An 18,506-nucleotide genomic window follows, 5' to 3' on the forward strand; every position below is an offset into this window, starting at 1 on the left:
AGAGACGGGGAAGAGCGGAGATGAACAGATCATCCATAACGAAGGGTGGTTCCCGCAGAATGGTGAGGTGGTCATGGATCATGGTTCAAGGCGGTTAATTGGGGCAAGTTGGTCCGAGGAACATTTGTTCAAGCACAGAAGCATGAACACAGGGAATGGAGACAGGGGATGAAGACAAGGACAAGGAAAATAAAGGATAAGACAGGGAAGGGAATGGGCATTTGGGAAAAGACAAGGAAAGGGAAGGTGAACACACAGGGAAAAGGATGAAATGGGGAAGGGAAACAGCAATGCAGAAGAAAAAAATAAGGAATTGGGGAACAAAAAAAAATAAAATATAGGTCAGTACATAGGAAATGCAGGATTTGGTCAGAAAATGGTTGGTTTATGTACTGTACAAGAAAAACTGAGTAAAATGTAGTCATCCAAGACAAATATGGGTAAAGTACATCTATATCCAAGAGTAAATTACAGCATTTCATCTCAACATAGGGAAGGAAAGCATGCACAGGAATTTTAAACTTTGAACTTTAACTGCATAAGCATGGCTGGTTATGAAATGCAGGCAAAATTCTTAAGAGAAAAACAAAGGCACTCTGATTCAAACATTTTAGCATGCAGAACTGTGGATGACAATAGTACTAAATGATAAAATAGCTTAATGTTCATATTAACAGAGGCCAATTAAAAATGAAACAAATATTCAAATTAGACATCATAAACTGATACTCTGAGCTTCCCACATTTCATACCAGCTTCCATAGCAATCAAAATAAAATATACCAGACATAAAATGTACAACTAAAGAAAATAACTCAGCAATAAACTTTATTTAACGGGGTGGGAGGGGTTCAGGGAAGGGTAAAGTTGAAAAATATTTTTAGAAGACAATGACTAATAACTGCAAAGAAAAAATTACTAAGAAAGACTGGAAGAGTGCCTCGTCAAGATCTTTGGAAGAACCTTCAAAGAAAAATGTATTAGAGTAGTTCACATAAAATAAGATTTAAAAAAATGCAATGACACATAAGCATGAAATGAACAAGCAAATAATTAGAAAAGGCAAAGAGCAAAATTGTTTTACAGTTACATCTGCAAATTAGATCACATTTGCCTTTTGAGAACAACAAAAAGATAAAAAGCCAAACTACAGTACTTCACCATATTTTTCTTAGGAAAAATAGGTAGTTAGGTTAAAATATATATATATATATATTAAAAGAGATATGACTGTCTACGGAAATAAAGTATTACCTAAACAAGTACATAGATTTTATTCGGAAGTAGAAACACACAGAAAATACTTTGACTAATGAATGTACATAAAAAGAAAGGCAAGTGCAAAATGAAATAAACATGAAAAACTTTCACAAATGAAATGGAGTTAAAAAATAAACACTAGAAAATTATTTTACTAACCTCTTCATTTAAATTGCTAACCAACAGGACTGTATTGCCACCAGCTGAGACTCCAGGCATACCCACTCGGCCAGCAGCAGCTGCAGCAGCTGCTGCAGCAGCGTTTGGAATAGCCAAAGGACTCAGAGCTCCTGGAACAGCTGCAACAGGAAGCCCTAATTTTAAAATAAAGCATATTTTACGAAACACACACAAGTCGTTTACAAAAACCAATTTAAGCACGATGGCTGCACGGCTTAGGGCTGACCGTTCCAAATGGTTCCTGAAAGTAAATTTTTATAACATTTAGAAAAATTAGCTGCTGATAAGTAGTGGATAAAATTAATTGGTTTCAATGAAATCATTAAATATTAGAACTAAGGTACATACCTGTATTATGTTAAAAAAATTAAATATACAACATTCCATTTCCTATGGAAAAGCAAACACAGCATAAAGAATATACCTCCAAGTCAGAGACTTGAAAAATTCACTTCCATGGTTCATAGTGAGGAGCCAAATCTAAAAAAAAATCATCTTCAACATAACAGTAACTCACTTTTTTATACAAGTGCTACCTTCTTTATAAACGTGCTTGAAATTAGACAAATAATTACAGCTTACAAAACATATATATAGTAAGTCCTTCACTTTTAGAGACATAATCACCCTGAACATCATTATTTAATTCATTCAAGTGACCTAAAGAAAATCTTATCAAAATCTGTTTTCCTTAATTCCACACTCAAATAACACAAGTTTCTCAATTACAACGCTTCCCCCATAGAAAGAATGAGAAAAAGTCTCTATATCACACAAGCTTTCTCTTTCAGTATTTTCCTATCCTTTACCTACCAGTTTTAACATTTCCTTCTTATTTCTACTGTTCTACTTTCCAGTCTTACTGTTGTTCTGTCATCTTCAGGATTCTTCATTTATTCCACGGAATTCCCTTTGTCTCAGCATCTTTTATCTGTATTTCAATTATCAATAAACTTGGATTCCTTTCATCCCTTAAATTCTTACATACCAGCTTATTTCTCAATAAATATTAGTTCACTAAAGAAATGAGTTATATGTTCTTTTTTTTCCTTCTCATGATAAAGGCGACAAACATTCAACCTACATGAAGTTAATTCATGACATACCTGGGTAGAACTGGCCCTTAGTACTGTTGTCCCATAAGTTCATGTTTTATTTCTTCTTTTCTCTTTCCAGCTTTCTTGTACATGTCATAAGGATGTGCTGTTACCTCTGGTTTCAGATGTTACTCTTTTAGCCAGTTCGTTTATCTTTTTACTTTACAGAAACTATGACCTTTCATTGGAAGGGTGAACGGCTCTTGAAGACTGACAATTCTTAACTTCTTTAGTTTTTGACTTATAAAATTTTTCCCTCCCCATCTCCTTTTATCTTTTCTGAGTACCTCCCCCATCAGTAGAATGGTGTTTCTCACTTACATTCTTGCTCTGTATGAGTTTATTTTACAGTCCCCCACCACCACTCCACATACCATTTTTGGGGATTTCCTCCCCCCATCTTTTTTTCTTATTTCTCCACTCTTATTTTTTAGATTTTACTTTTTGTTTTGGAAATTTTCCAACATATACAAAAGTAGAGAGACTAGAATAATGAGCCCCATGTATCCACCACAACTGTTTACCAATTATTAACTCATGGCCAATCGTGTTGTATCTACTCACCAATTTTATTTTTAAAGTAAATCCAGAAATAAGGATCTAATTTTAAAATAGAAACTTCTCACGTCTAATAATTACTCATGCATAATAGACTTCAGTGCCTTTTAGGATCCACCACTTTAACTATTCTATGGTATTACTAACTTCTCAATGTTAAATATCACAGCTCTCATTACATTTGATAGGCTGTTTCCATTTAACATTCAATGGATATCTTAAAATGCTGCCAAATGTAAGATACAATCCTTAATTCCTAGGTATGTACTCCCAGTCATTTTGATCTTGCATACTCTTATTAGATGTGTAGTTAGATTCCAAAACTTATAGTTCTAAGTTACTTATCATTTGTCTTTCTCTGTTGATATTTCAAGAAATATTACTAATTCATGAAACACATATAAAACATCAATACATTTGATCTATCAGTCTAAACACAACAGTCTAAACACTTCATTTTTGCAGAAAATGGTTTCTTGTAAAATACCTCTCTACCACGACAATATACAATTAAACACCATAATACTTCACCAAAATATTCAATGATTAAAAATTTATTCAAAGAAACTTTAAGTCTGGGATTTGTAATGGAGATACTGTGGTAGCACAATATTATTTAAAACATCAAGACATCATGGAAAAATAATCACTGAGAATTAAAATAATTAAAATTAATTAAAAATGGTAATTAAGAATTAAGAGACTAGGCTAAAGCCCTTTTTGAAGTGTGAAAGACTTAAAAAAAAGAATGCCATGTTTTAATAAACAACACTACACTTTAGTAAAAATAAGACTTAATTTTCTTGTGAAAATATTCGTGAAATTCTGTGGCTCCAAGTAGATACAATTTATCTCCTTTTAGTAAGGAGATAATGGAAAGCTCAGCAAAATGTGGAATGTAAGCTATGAGGTCCCCACTGTTCTTGCTACTATCCAAATGCTACTTCATAATCTCCCTACTTCTCCATTTATTCTCACCATTCTGGGTCACTTGCTACTAAGTCAGATGATCTATCCTCTTGCCAAATGATCTTTCTTCATTTTAGGCAGCCCAGAGCATGATGCAAAAGTACTTCAAGAGATGAGGGCAGTCACTGTCCTTAGCGCCACTAGCATGTATCTCTCTTCCACTATTTCTTCTCCTAGTCTGGTAACTTAGAAAAACTATTTCAGTCATCTTTCACAGTTCCAAATCACTAGAATAGTCTTGAGGTTTTTACTGAACTTTTAAAGCCTCTAAGGATAGTTTCCACCATTTCCTTCAGTACACTATCCTCTAAAAAATTATTTTGTCAATAAGGTGATTTTTTTTTTTAGGTTTAATCTCAGTGTTGTCTGCTACACAAAAATATAAAAACCTACGAAGTATTTCATGATGTACTATTTATGCCATAATAATGAATTCTGAAAAGGAATTCTGCACTGTGTTTTTCATATTAATGTTAACTCCTAGCTGTGAGAGAAAATAACATTTACTATCTTCCCTTTGTAAAAAAACATATAAAACACGTTATGCACATTGGCTCTAATGGATTACTTTTAGCTGTAGAAATAACTTTAATTTTAATGATTTACATCTTCAAGGCAGCAGGTATGCTGTAAAAAACACTATTTATGCATATTGAGATGGGGGATAAAAACGTCTGTTTTACTTTCAGTATTGTTGTAGGAATCAAATAACGTCAAAGAGCTTCATAAACTGCCACATGAAAAGAAAAGGAAGGTGTCACAGGGATCCCCCTTCTATGTGAAATGATCTTCATCGGCTGGACCACCCAGCATTTTGAGTGATTCAGCAATTTTATAAATTTCTTTTGTTAGTTCTGACACATTACTAGCCCTTTCTCCCTGAGACTGATGGCCACACTGCCATGTACCTATCTATCTGATAGAGATTCAAAGTCCACAGGGATGAAGTGATTAGAAATTATGCATCTGTCTATCCCTCAGGTCATATTTTGCTGAGGCACACAGACATCCCTAACCTTGTCCATTACAACTGAAGAATTAAACTGTTCTTGATAACTTAAATCATTAGCAAATTTTACCTATAATTTTTAATAAACTTGTACTTTAGAACAGTTTTAGATTTACAGAAATTAAAAATTCTCCACAGTTCTTAAAACCTTGGGCACCCCTTTTCCCCCATTATTAATATCTTACTATAGCATGATATAGTTATATATCATATATATTATACATAGATATATTGTACTATCATATAATTGTATATGTTCCAACTAATCAGCCAGTATTAATGTTATTATTAATTAAGGTCCATAAAGTATTCAGATTTCCTTAATTTGCATCTAATGTCCTTTTTTTGTTTCAGGATGCCATTATTAGATTTAGTCATACCTCCTTAGGCTCCTCTTGACTATGACAGTTTTATCCATGCTTTTTAGAGATGCAGAATTTGTTTTATCCTTTCATTTCCTATTCTGAAACATCTATCCAAAGTCAATTACATCATATCTTTTGGTCTTAAAGTTCTTTCCCCTGTTTTTGGTCTTACACTTCTTTTCCCTGTTCAAGACATCTGGTGGTTGTTATTCTCACATACGACTGAATAGAGGATTGGTGGTGGGACTTTGCGGCCTGTTATAATTCATGTAATATAGGGTCCTGGGTGAGGGGGACAGTTTTTACAATATTTTATTTCCCGACTTGAAAATAAAAATTTTACCTTTGACAAGAATGACAGCTGCTATTTTTTCCTCAAACAATCCATTCTTCCTCTTCCACCAACCTTCTCGTCAATTTTTATTTTACCCTCTAGAACCCATTTTTCTTTTCTATCATTAACAATTGCATTTTATTCAATGTGTTCCTTAGAGAAAATTTTTCATTAAAGGTTTGTTTGGTCCTAATGAAACTTATCTTATAACCCTCTCAAAAAGTCATTTTTACCTCCCTAAACCATTCCCCAAAGGAAAGTAAAGGGTGCATTATTCATCCCACTATCTCACCATCCAATGTTACTTTCAGACTGCTGTTCTGCCGTCACCAATTAGAATGTCTTTGAGGTCGTACCATGCAATCATTTCTCATCAAAACAGCCATCAGGTCACTGGGACATTTTCTCTCATTACATTAAGACTTTGGCACCTGGCTTTATTTCTTCCTTCTATCTCAGCTCTTGTCCTCATCCTGTGATCTGTCTGACACACTGGTCTCACTATTTCTTAAAAACTTCTACTTTGATGATTTTTACTGTATCAGTCTGTTTTCCCAACTTCTTTTGCTACATCTTTGATTTTTTTCTTTTTTTGCCATTCATTTCTAATATTACATCCCCTTTCCTGACTTCGTTCTTCCATCTTATAGATCCTACTCCCATACCAGCCACTGAACCAACCCATTTTTAGCCTATATGATAACCACTTCCCTTTCTGTTCTCCCTTGACTAGACTATACTATGTCTAGAGCATTTTGGCTTGCTTATTCCTAATCCATTAATGCTCTACAATGCCAGACTTGGATAAATCAAATCTTATATTTTGGATATGCTTTCATCTAGGTTTGTAAAATATTAGAGTGAAAACACACACACACACACACACCCTACAACCCCAAACTGATTCCACATTTTGTTAGTTGATGTTAGCCGCATTTCCTATTCTATTTTCAAGAATTCCCTAAAAATCCACTAGACTTAAGTCCTGTACCCTATTCTCAACCGTGTTATGTTCAGCAAGTATCTTGTAAGACTGAGATCAGAATTCCCCCAAAATTTTCAATCAACTTCAAAAGTCCTCTCTCTTTCTTCATCTGTTCCCCTTTCTTCATAAAGATACAAATGGTGAGAAGAAAGAATATGGACTATCAAAAGCTGATGACTTCAGTTCTGGCTCCAGCTCTGCCCCTAAATCTCTATGTGAGCTTGATAAAAATTCCTTCCAGTTCTCACAATGGTCCTGAAAAGTATCTCTATATTTCGTAGGCCCCAACATTTCCACTATATTCTTGATCCAATCTACTACAATCAATTCTAGGACTTAAGCTAGCCTTCAAAACAAATACTAGTTACTATGAAATTAGCATTCATTCTATGCCAGACACTGTGAAAAGTTCTCTGTATGTATTAAAACATTTAATCCTCACACCTGCCTTAGAACATAGGGATTACTATCATTATATCCACGACAAATGTGAAAGCTGGGAGAGTGAAGCTGAGCCAGCTTTTGAACTGAGGATGCCTGGATTTGGACCACATACTCTTAATGATTATGCATACTCCTTCACTGTAAACACTTCCTCTTGGGCCCTGATTTGCTCCTCAACTACCATCCCATTTCTCCTTCCTTCCTAAGGCACTTATTCAAAGAGAAGTACTTTCTTATCAAATTTACATTCCTAATCCACTGTAATTTGATTTATACCCATTCTTATGAATAAGAATAAACTTTATGGTAAATACTAAACTGAATAGGCACTTCTAATTTTAACCCTATTTATTTCATCCCTCAATCCCTTACTTCTTTACTTTCCCACAACATAAATGTGTAGTGCTTAAAGTTTCAATTTCAAGTCTTTAGCCCTCTTGCTCTCTTATATCTGAGAATCTTAAACCAAAGTTTTTTTTTCTTTCAGTTTTACTGAGATATAATGGACATACAGCACTGTATAAATTTAAGGTGTACAGCATAATGATTTGACTTACATACACCATGAGATGATTATCACAATAAATTTAGTGAACATCCATCATCTCATACAGATACAACATTAAAGAAATAGGAAAAATTTTTTTTCTCCTTGTGATGAGAACTCAGGATTTACTCTCCTAACAACCTTCATATATAACATAGAGCAGTGTTCATTATATGTATCATGTTACATTACATCCCTAGTACTTATTTATCTTATAACTGGAAGTTTGTACCTGTTGACCACCTTTATCTAATTTCTCTCCACCCCCAAGCCCTGTATCTGGCAACTACAAATCTGATCTCTCTAAACCAAAATAACACTCCTCTGGCCTTTCAAATTCTCAACCCCACAGAACTCTTGCCTAAGTCCTAGGCTGAATTTCCTACTGTCTAAGTGGACTCCTCCACAAGTTTAATTCTTCATCATATCATAAGGTGCCAAGTCCTATTACTTTTACATTTAATTTTTCCCATGTTTCTTTCTTTCCATTCTCATTTCTGTCCCTAGTTTAGATTCACAATTTTACCTTACTTAGACTAATAGTCTCCAGTATACTCCTTGGGATAGCATCAGTTCTAAGATCTTCTCTCAAACTAGTTCTTTCTGACATCATTGCCTTTCATGTTTTCCCAATTACCCTATGCCTCATTCACAACTGAATACTTGTCACTTCCTAAACATGTATGATATATTCTTCATCACATTTCTCATGCTGTGTTTTTTAAATCCTTTATTCTTATCCAAATCAAATGCCTTTGGCCCATAAAGCCCTTCCACTTTCTCCTTTGGAGGATAAATTACTCACTTCATTATGCTCTAATACTACATTAAACTCTATTATATATTTCAGTTTGCCTCACATTAGAGATATTCAGGCATATGCTGCCTCCACCAGAGTATAAACAAGATTACAAGCACAGAAACCTTGTAATTTTTCTGAGCCCCTACAGTACCCAGCACAGTGCTAAAATGACTGCTGAAAAATGCAATTAATGAATAAAGCAGGATGCCACTGAGGTGAGGTAGAATCCTTCTAGGAATGTGAAAAGCTCACAGCAATTACTTAAGGAGCTTAAGAAAAATTCAGAAAGTGGGGTAAAAAGGAGAGGCAGATTCAGAGACAGAATACCATTTTTAAATTAAAATCAAGATTAACAGGAAAAAGAAAAAATACAGAAATTAAAAGGAAGAGAAATATGAAGTTAGGAGGAACTCAGAAAAAAAAAAAAAAAAACCCCACTAAAATTTCCTGTATGTATCTATTGCTTTCTTGGTGCATCTTTAGAGACTGAAAACTTCCTGCATAACTTTTACCTCCTTCAAATAGAGGTGCACATTTTATACTATGGTCACAAATGCACAGTGTTTCTTCTACTAATTGCAGAGGTAGCAGTAATATACTTTAGAAGGCTTTACTTTGTTTTAGCCATACCACATACATAACTGTCAACTCTTAAAAATTTTTCAAGATTAAATCTACAGTATGATTTAATTTAAATCTGTCTTCTACATCCAAAGGCTGAAGCTGATTACCACTGAATCAATTTCTGTTGTTTAGCTGTTTAGCTTTAAAAATATGAACACCAGGATAAATATAAGGTTTTCAAATATGTGACAGGGTATCATGGAAAAGGAGGAGGTAAACGTAGGATTAATAAAAGAAATTTCTTAAAGCTATAGCTGAGAACAATAGAATGGATGACCATAACAAATCAGTTTAGGACTATAAAATCAACCATTAAGAACTCTGAATGAAAATGTGTACCCTGAATAGTTATAAAGCAGCCTATGAATAACATTTTAGTCCTACAGTTATAAGCTTATTCCATTTGAGAAGGCTGGTAAATAAGTAAATATGAACTGATGTAATAATGTATTTCTCCTAATGTTTATGGCCCATTATACCTCCAAAGTATGAAGTATGCAATTACCACCAACTATTTCCTTTGCTGAGAAGACAAAATAATTTCCAGATTTAAAACATATTAATTCAAATATTATATAAAATGTACTTGGAGTTAAATAAATTCTTTAAAGCTTATTGCTTCAAGTTAATTCATGATTCACAAGTAAAAATGTTATCCAAATTTTAAAATGAACAATTCTACCCCAGCTCTTGCAACTTCCTCTTTAAAAGAGACATTTTAAAGACAGAAAGTGATTAAGACTCCGTGCTCCCAATGCAGGGGGCCTGGGTTTGATCCCTGGTCAGGGAACTTAGAACCAGCAGGCCGCAACTAAGACTCGACACAGCCAAATAAATATTTTTTAAAAATGAATAAATAAATATGAATACACAAGAACACGTGATCTTAAAAAAAAAAAAAGATGACACTATAAGGAAATAGCCAGACCAATCCAGATTGCGGCATTTTCTAAAAGAATATAACTAGGTTTCCACAATAAGTCAATGGAACTGAGGGTTGGGACGGAGGGAGAGGACTTTAACAGAGTAATAGACATTCAGGAGACATAACTACCAAATGCCATGTGTGGCCCTTGAGAAGATCCTATTCTGAACAAATCAATGCTTAAAAAACATTTTTTGAGACAACTGGGAAATGCAAGATTGACTGGGTATTCAACATTAAGAAATTATCATCAATTTTGATAGGTATGATAATCAGGTTTTAATCAGTTTTGATCAGGTATGCTTGGTAAGAAAATGTCATTATTTTAAAGAAATTATGGTCATGTTTGAGATGACCTGATGTTAAGGATTTGTCTCAAAATACAACAGAAAAAATGAACAGGTAAAACAAGTGTGGGAACTAGTGAATTGAGATAATGGATATGATAACTGAAGTCTTTGATAATAAAAACTTAAAAAAAAAACACCATGTAAATAACTCATTCAAAAGTAACAAAAACAGGGCTTCTGTGGTGGCGCAGTGGTTGAGAGTCCGCCTGCTGATGCAGGGGACATGGGTTCGTGTCCCGGTCCGGGAAGATCCCACATGCTGCGGAGCGGCTGGGCCCGTGAGCCATGGCCGCTGAGCCTGCGCGTCTGGAGCCTGTGCTCCGCAATGGGAGAGGCCGCAGCGGTGGGAGGTCCGCGTACCGCAAAAAAAAAAAAAAAAAAAAAAAAAAGTAACAAAAACAAAAGCTTTCAGAAGTCACTTAAAAATAAATTTTAAAATATTAAGCTTAAAGTAAGTTTTAAAAAATATTTTAAAAACAAGTTTACTTGTTAATTTTATGCATCATAAACACATAGAAAAGAAAACCAAATTCAATTTAACAGCTAAACAGTATCAGTGGAATTGTACCGATACCAAGACAGATTTACATGGCATGAATAAAGAAAAGTATTAGAATACTGGCTCAATAGGTATAAAGTATGTTTTTATGAGAACACTAATAACTTTGTTAAAAAACTAAAATAAAGCACCTAAAAAATTACAAACTTTCCTCTATAGCAGTAATTCTCAACTCCCACTACATCTTGGAGTCCTGGAATCTTAAAAAATTAGAAACCCACTAATCATTAGGGATTCTCAGTCTAGGGTAAGACCTGGTAATTTTGATGTGCAGGCAAGTTTGAGAAAAACTGATCTATAAGAACTACATATTTACCCTTATGAATAAATGGTTGTTATATCTGTTCTCAATTATCAACTATTTTCACTTCAAAAGATATCCTATACAAAGTTTGCTTTGCTTTTCTGTTAAAACCGTATGATGAGAACGGCTGCTACTTATTAACTCAAAATACATAAAAGGCTCTAAAGTAAGTATTCTTTGTACATATTATCTGCATTAATTTTTAAAATGTAGACAACATGATCATGAAAAATTAATTACTTCTAGCAGTTTTTCTAAAAGTGACCACCCCTTAATAAATTAACTACACTTCTTAAACATGATAAAATGATCATTATAATGACATTTCAATTTATAATCTCAAGGATTTCTGATCACCTTGTTCTCTGATGTAGAATATGTGAATAAGTAATAGTCTGCAAAGTTTGTGATTATGTATTTAAATGTCAGATTTCTAACTAATTAAAAAGCCCTCAGTCTCCATTCTTGAATAAATTACATTTTTGGAGACACTGTGGTCCCTAGCACTAAAAAAAAGAAGCCGAGAATGCTAGTCTTAAAAAATTACTGTGTAAAATAAACCAATTAAAATTTATAATACTGATTCCAAATTAATTAAATTTAGTCAAGTGCTTAGATATAATATAAAAATCATACAAAGTAAAGTGAATCCCCCTAAATATTTAGCAGAAAAGAATTATCACCTAGTATCTGTGTTCTTACAGAATCTTTGAAATAAAAGGATACCGAGCAATTATTTCATTTTGCAAAAGTACTGTTTGAGGAAGACTCAAGCAGGAAATGGATCCTATCAATATTAGTTTGTTGTACTTTGAAGTCACCTGACTTACTAAATATCACTAGAAGCAAATAAACAGAGAAAAAAATTTAGTCACCATTCCAGAAGGCATGACCTCACTAACACAACAGTGTATGTCACTATTAAGAGTGTTTGATGACGACTTTAAAAAGCAAAACAGTAAGTGGTTCCTCATAAAGATAACGGTACCCACCAAAGGTGTGGGGGGTAAAAAAAAGTTACATTAATGTCCTGTAAATGGAAACGTTTGGATTGTGATGAATTATTTTAAAATATTTTTCCGTAACTAGCCAGTCTAAAATATAAGTATAAAGTTGAATGCTTAGCTCATACCAAATATGAACATAATATCCTTAATATACATTTTACGTTTTGTACATCCTAACAGAAAGAATCCAGACAACCAATTCAGAGACTTGTAAGTACCTAATAAGCAATGAAAAATTATAAACTAGTTCATAAAATAATAACAATTATAATAAGCTGGTAGAGGAAAAAGTACAATAGCCAGCCTCATATACCATTCATGTTAGTTTAAATTAATATCACCATTCTAGAAAGAAATTTGCAACAAGATTCAGAAGGCTTTAACATTTTCTTTGACCCAATGATTCTAGTTCTAGGAATCTAGTCTAAGTAAATAAGAGACAAAAAAGTTATGTACAGGTGTTTGTCACAGTGCCATTTATACTAATGAAAAGTATGAAAGTAGACTAAATGTCCAACATACTTCCAAAAGTATTATATATCCACTAGAATATTATGAAGCTATAATGATTTTTCAAAAAAATTATCAGTAGAATAATTCAAATAAAACACAAAACTGTAAACAGTGTGATTTTAATTTTGTACAAAATATGTATTTACATAGAAAATAAAAAAATCAAAATATAAGTTATCTCATAAATTATAAATTCCATTATTTGATTTTTAAAACTTGTAACTCCCCCACTTTCAAAAACTATCTGCAGACATTTAAAATAAAAAACCCCAGTTATAAGATGTAAAACCATTAAAACAGGTAAACGATGAAGTCATTTAGTAAAGGAAGGTGAATTCACATATTTTCACCACAAAATATTTTCCTTGTTCTTATCAGGCAGAGCACAGAAACAAAAATACAGACATACCTTGGAGATATTTGCAGCTTTGGTTCCAGACCACCACAATAAAGCAAGTATTGCAATAAAGTCACACAAATTTTATCGTTTTCCTGTGCATATAAAAGCTATGTTTATAGTATACTGTAGTCTATTAAGTGTGTAAACATCATTATGTCTTAAAAAAATGTATTTACCTTAATTACAAAATACTTTATTGCTAAAAAATGCTAACCATCATCTGACAATGCAGGGTTGCCACAAACCTTCAATTTGTTTTTAAAAAACAAAAACAAAACAGTACCTGTGAAGCACAATGAAACGAGGTGTGCCAGCATATTATATTAAAATATTCAAGACAGAGCGGGAAGAAGACACCAAATTTATTTACTAAGAACTGAGCAACTTTACTCATATTCTTTTAATGCAAAAATGTAGAACACTTGAAAAATGATAAAAGCACTGAATAAGACAGAAGTTAGTTATGGTGTAACTTTATAATCTTTTATGAGAAAGACTTATTATTACTTTAAAAAAGTTCCATCAAAGCCATGAGATTACAAGGAAAACGATGAATTCCCTCTAAACATGACTCCACCCAAAATCAAAAACACATACAAACTCATCTAACTACACCCAAATGAGCAAACACACATAGCTCTTAGGGTCCAAGAAAGTGATTACTACGGTCATATGTTTGACGCTAGCTGAAGTTTCTTGGTATTTTACCCTTTTTAATGAGTTGCATATAATATTTTAAACTTCTTAGAAACTACTATAAAAAATCTTGTTGTCATCTTCTACTTTGGTTATTTTAAGGATTAAATAATGTATCTGCTAAGTGACTTGGAGAATGCCTATGACATAGAAACTATTCAGTAAATGTTGATTTTTGTCTTTTCTATAAAATAATTTCTATCAGTTAAAAAAATTTAAGAATTCACAGTAGCAATTACAAGCAAAGGCCATGTATCACTCATTATTGTCTCACTCTTGACTTTAAAAAATGGTACGCCATGAAATAGTCAATATTATATACTCACAAGCCAAGCTGAGGGAATAAAGCCTTAAATTAGCCCCACACAGTGATAGAGATTCTCTCAAGAAAGAATGTTACCAACCTAAAGAATCTATTATGGTCATGATAAATTGCTATGACTTGTGCTAGATGTATTAGACAACCAGAATAAAGGGTCAGTTTCGTCAAAATTACCAGAATTAATTTCACATATCAAATGCTTCTCTTGTGCATTAGTGTGTCTCGGTTCATAGATGTATCACTTATATTACATATTTATAAATGGATAACACATGCTATATATTCACAGTAAGTAAATATTTCCAAAAATTACTTCATTATAATGTTTTCCTTTTTAATTGATAAACTGTAAGAACTAGTTTGTGACTCATCAATCTTGGGTTCCATATGTATAGAAACAACTCATTTAATGATAATCTTACAAACTTCAGAAACCAAGAATTTCCTGAATACATCAAATAAAACTGTAAAATTTCATCTTAAATTATAAATCACTTATTTTACTTACAAAATAACATTTTCCTTTATTTTTTCTTCATCTTGACTCTGTCAATTATTAGTTGCAAATTTTTGTTTTGTTTTGTTTTTGATTAGGTGGGTCAAATCCATTGTAGAATGAGGTGAAATACAATGATTAAGACAAAATGCAAATACTGATAAATACCAAAATAAATTTTATATAAAATTCTTTCTAGTTAAAATTGTTTAAAAGAGAGTATAATATGCTTTGAAAAATATCTATACACCTACTCCCATTATATGTTGCATCTGTTAACTTTTCATTGTCTGTGCAGTGCTAAATTGAAACAATTAGATTGGCCTTAAAGAATATGCACAAGGGCCCCTAGACAGCATGACTTCAATTTAAAGTGTAAATATTTTATTAAGAACTCAACAGTATTTCTTCATTAGAGCTTTTCCTCTTCTATTCTGGGAGAGAAGATGAGAGTGGTGAAAAAGAATATAACTGATACAATTTTCATTATACTTATGAACTTAGGGTTTTCTTCCAACAGCATACATATGCTTTCTTACCTGATGCGGGGAGAAACCTAACATAATTTCTTAAATTCCAAAATGGGAGATTCATTATACTTACTGGAGTTTAACAGGCACTTTCCCATTTGGCAAAATGGGAGAAAAGTGGTATAGACAATAAAAATCATACCTAAGAGAGATGTCTCCTTGGCAAATGCTGCAGCAATAGCTGGGTCCAATGCAGGTTGTCCATCCCCAGATGGAAGATCAGGTCGAGTATAATCCCTACTTTTATCATTGTTGTATTTTACATTCAAATTCACAAGTTTGGAAAAATCAATCCTTAGGGTACAGCAAGCATTATAAATATTCTGACCATCCAGGGCCTGTAAAAGTGAACAAAATATATCAGCAATCTTAGGAAATAAAAATTAGAAAAAGTATGACTTCGACAATAAAACTCAACAATGAAAAACTGCACATAAAAGTCACCAGGAAAGGGATCAAATTCCATACCCTGTTCTTTACTATTCCAACCAATATATATTGGTTTCCACAAATACTATCTTCTTTAAATAGAAAAGTGTTATCTAAATCTAAAATGTAACCAGTTAAACATATGTGCTAATACTTTTAATTTTAAAAATCTGCAAATACTTTAATTTAAAAAAATTAACAAGGGTCACAAATATAGTCAGTCCTGCCAAAGTAGTACCATTAATAGTCTGCACAATACTTTAAAGTTAATTTTATTATACACATATCTTTTGCTGTATGGTAACACTTATAAAAATTGGTATAGGTATAAGGTAACTTCTGTTTGACGCCACATTAAATGAGGTGCCTCAAGACAAATAAATATCACTATGATGCATAATAGCAACTACCATGAAATGAGCAAAAACTCTTGGGTTGGTCAATAAGTTCATCTGGGTTTTCCATAACATCTTAAGGAAAACCCCAACAAACATTTTGGCCAACCCAATATTATCTTCCTTAACCTAGGTTGCTCAACCTGAATCAGAATAACTTGCTGAATAAGCAAATTCAATGTCATCCCAGGAAAGTTCTGGAATAGAAGGAGTACAAGCTCTAGAGTTGAAAGGTCATCTTGAACAAGTTATTTAACCTTTCTGAATCTCAGAATCTTTCTGAACCTGCAAAACAGATATGACAATGGCTGCCATGTTTCCTTCCAGGGCTATTATGAGGATTAGATAAAAGATCACATATGTAAAAGCACATATGTATATTTTACACATATGTAAAATATATGAATTATAAAAGGACTGTGCTGCTGTTGATTATTATGTTTTTTTCTGTTCCTATATAATCACCAATGCTACTCCAGCTGGATAGAAACCTGGAACGAACTAGAGAACAGGGGAACACACTGTTAATTTTTCATTAGAAGAATAAACATTTACTGTATAAAATAACAGTCCAGAAATGAAGAACATATTTAGCTCTATAATTCACCTCAAAAATGAAAACAATTCTTCTGATAACAATACATAAATAGATCAAGCCTGATATCTATGCAGACCAAGATCTATTAAGTGTGTAAAACCAGAACTATATTAATAGTAGACCAACATATTTTTCACATTTGATGTTTAAAAGAGAATTTTTGTATTACCTCAGTATGACTATTTTAATTGTCACACTGTTGAAGAAGGAAAGTAACTGAAACAGACAAATATAATCAAGAGTGCCCTGTTATGGAAAAAGTAAACCTCTATAGCTCCTTATGTATATAAAGCTTATAATTAAAATATTCCCACTCTAAAAAAAGAAAACCTGTTCCTTTAATATACAAAATTAAGATTTATCCAAGGGGGAAAGTGTTGGGGGTGGTGGTGGTGGTGGTGGGATGAATTGGGAGATTGGGATTGACATGTATACACTAATATGTATAAAACAGATAATAAGAACCTGCTGTATAAAAAACTAAATAAAAATAAATAAATAAAATAAAAAATAAAATAAAATAAAGATTTATGTGAATATATTTACCAAGCTAAAAACTAACCTAAAAACACAATTCAACCCAAGTTCACCAATTTCAATAACTACTGATGAAAACTCAAAGGGACTACAAACACATCAGGATTTGAATTATATTTGAATTAGGCAATGTACCTATCATCATATGAGAATGAAAACCAAGTATCAACTCTCTCAGCCAGAGTAATATAAGTATTAATTCAATACTCTGCTGTAAAGACAAACAAAGCATTGAAAATAGGTCTTCATTTACTCATTCCTATAGGGGAAATGTTGAGCCAAGTAACAGAATCTATATCTCTCCCCAATATATGAACGTCAAAAGATGAGTGGCAAAATTCACTCTTAGGTGACTATTTCAATAACATCATACAAAAAAATCTGATATCTTGTAAGAAAAGACCTGGCTTTGGGTCATATTATCTAAATTAATGCAAAAAGTAATGTACTGACACAAAATCACTAACTTCACAATAAGCAGAGTTTCTTTGGGGCTGAGTTCTTTCAATGAGGTTGACTGCCAAATAGCTACCCTGAATATGCTAACTGCTAGAAAGCCCTCTAGAAGCCTTTGACATTCTTCCTTTAATTAAAAAAAAAATATCTTTACGTAGATGGAAGATACACAAGTATACCTAAGATACAAAAGCTAGAGAAATCAGGAATCAATATGTAAATTAAAATCACCTGTTAGCAACATACACGAGGAACAAGAGCTGAGGATACACGAGAATAGAAATCCAGGCACTTTCAATAGCTGGCTGAGGGAAGATGACTACAAATGAGTAAACTATATGCAAGCTCACTTCAAACTTGTGTGTTTGCAAAATTCCAGGAAATAATGGCAGCACACAAGTCAGTCTGTGTTCAGCAATCGGGATTGCAGTGATCTTGCTAGAGCAAAGATTTCTGACAGTAAAAGCTCAAGTTAATTTGCAGAAAGGCCTCTCAAATGTGTCTATGCAAAGGGAAGGTTTGGAGTACACTAAAACCATCAGGAAGAAGTATTTTCATACTAAGTATAAGATTTATGGCAAAAACATGATAAACTCAGTAAAGATGTTAAATACAGAATGTATAGTTAACAACACAATAAAACACTGCATATGGATTAAAAACAGGAAAAGCCACCAATGAAACTAATGAAATACACTCCTGGAAGGAATCATTAATGAGAAACAATCCACTTGCATATTAAAACAGAGTGACCAGGCTTCCCTGGTGGCGCAGTGCTTGAGAGTCCGCCTGCCGATGCAGGGGACGCGGGGTCG

General features: G+C 33.0%; 1 protein-coding gene across 4 annotated transcripts in view; it reads right to left on the reverse strand.

The window, feature by feature from the left end:
• PTBP2 (polypyrimidine tract binding protein 2) overlaps positions 1 to 18,506 on the reverse strand; it is an 81,334-nt gene that overhangs the window by 10,173 nt on the left and 52,655 nt on the right. For 2 of the 4 annotated variants that reach the window (XM_007462614.1, XM_007462613.1), the window contains exons 8-9: positions 15,419 to 15,614; positions 1,420 to 1,559 (exon numbers count right to left, since the gene is read on the reverse strand). In XM_007462614.1, coding sequence (XP_007462676.1) covers positions 1,420 to 1,559; positions 15,419 to 15,614 — 336 coding nt within the window. Of the gene's footprint in view, positions 1 to 1,419; positions 1,575 to 15,418; positions 15,615 to 18,506 lie in introns of all 4 variants that reach the window. The other 2 variants (XM_007462612.1, XM_007462611.1) reach the window with 1 other exon arrangement.

Source organism: Lipotes vexillifer, unplaced genomic scaffold (assembly GCF_000442215.2).
Source record: "Lipotes vexillifer unplaced genomic scaffold, Lipotes_vexillifer_v1.1 scaffold826, whole genome shotgun sequence".
Taxonomy (NCBI): domain Eukaryota; kingdom Metazoa; phylum Chordata; class Mammalia; order Artiodactyla; family Lipotidae; genus Lipotes; species Lipotes vexillifer.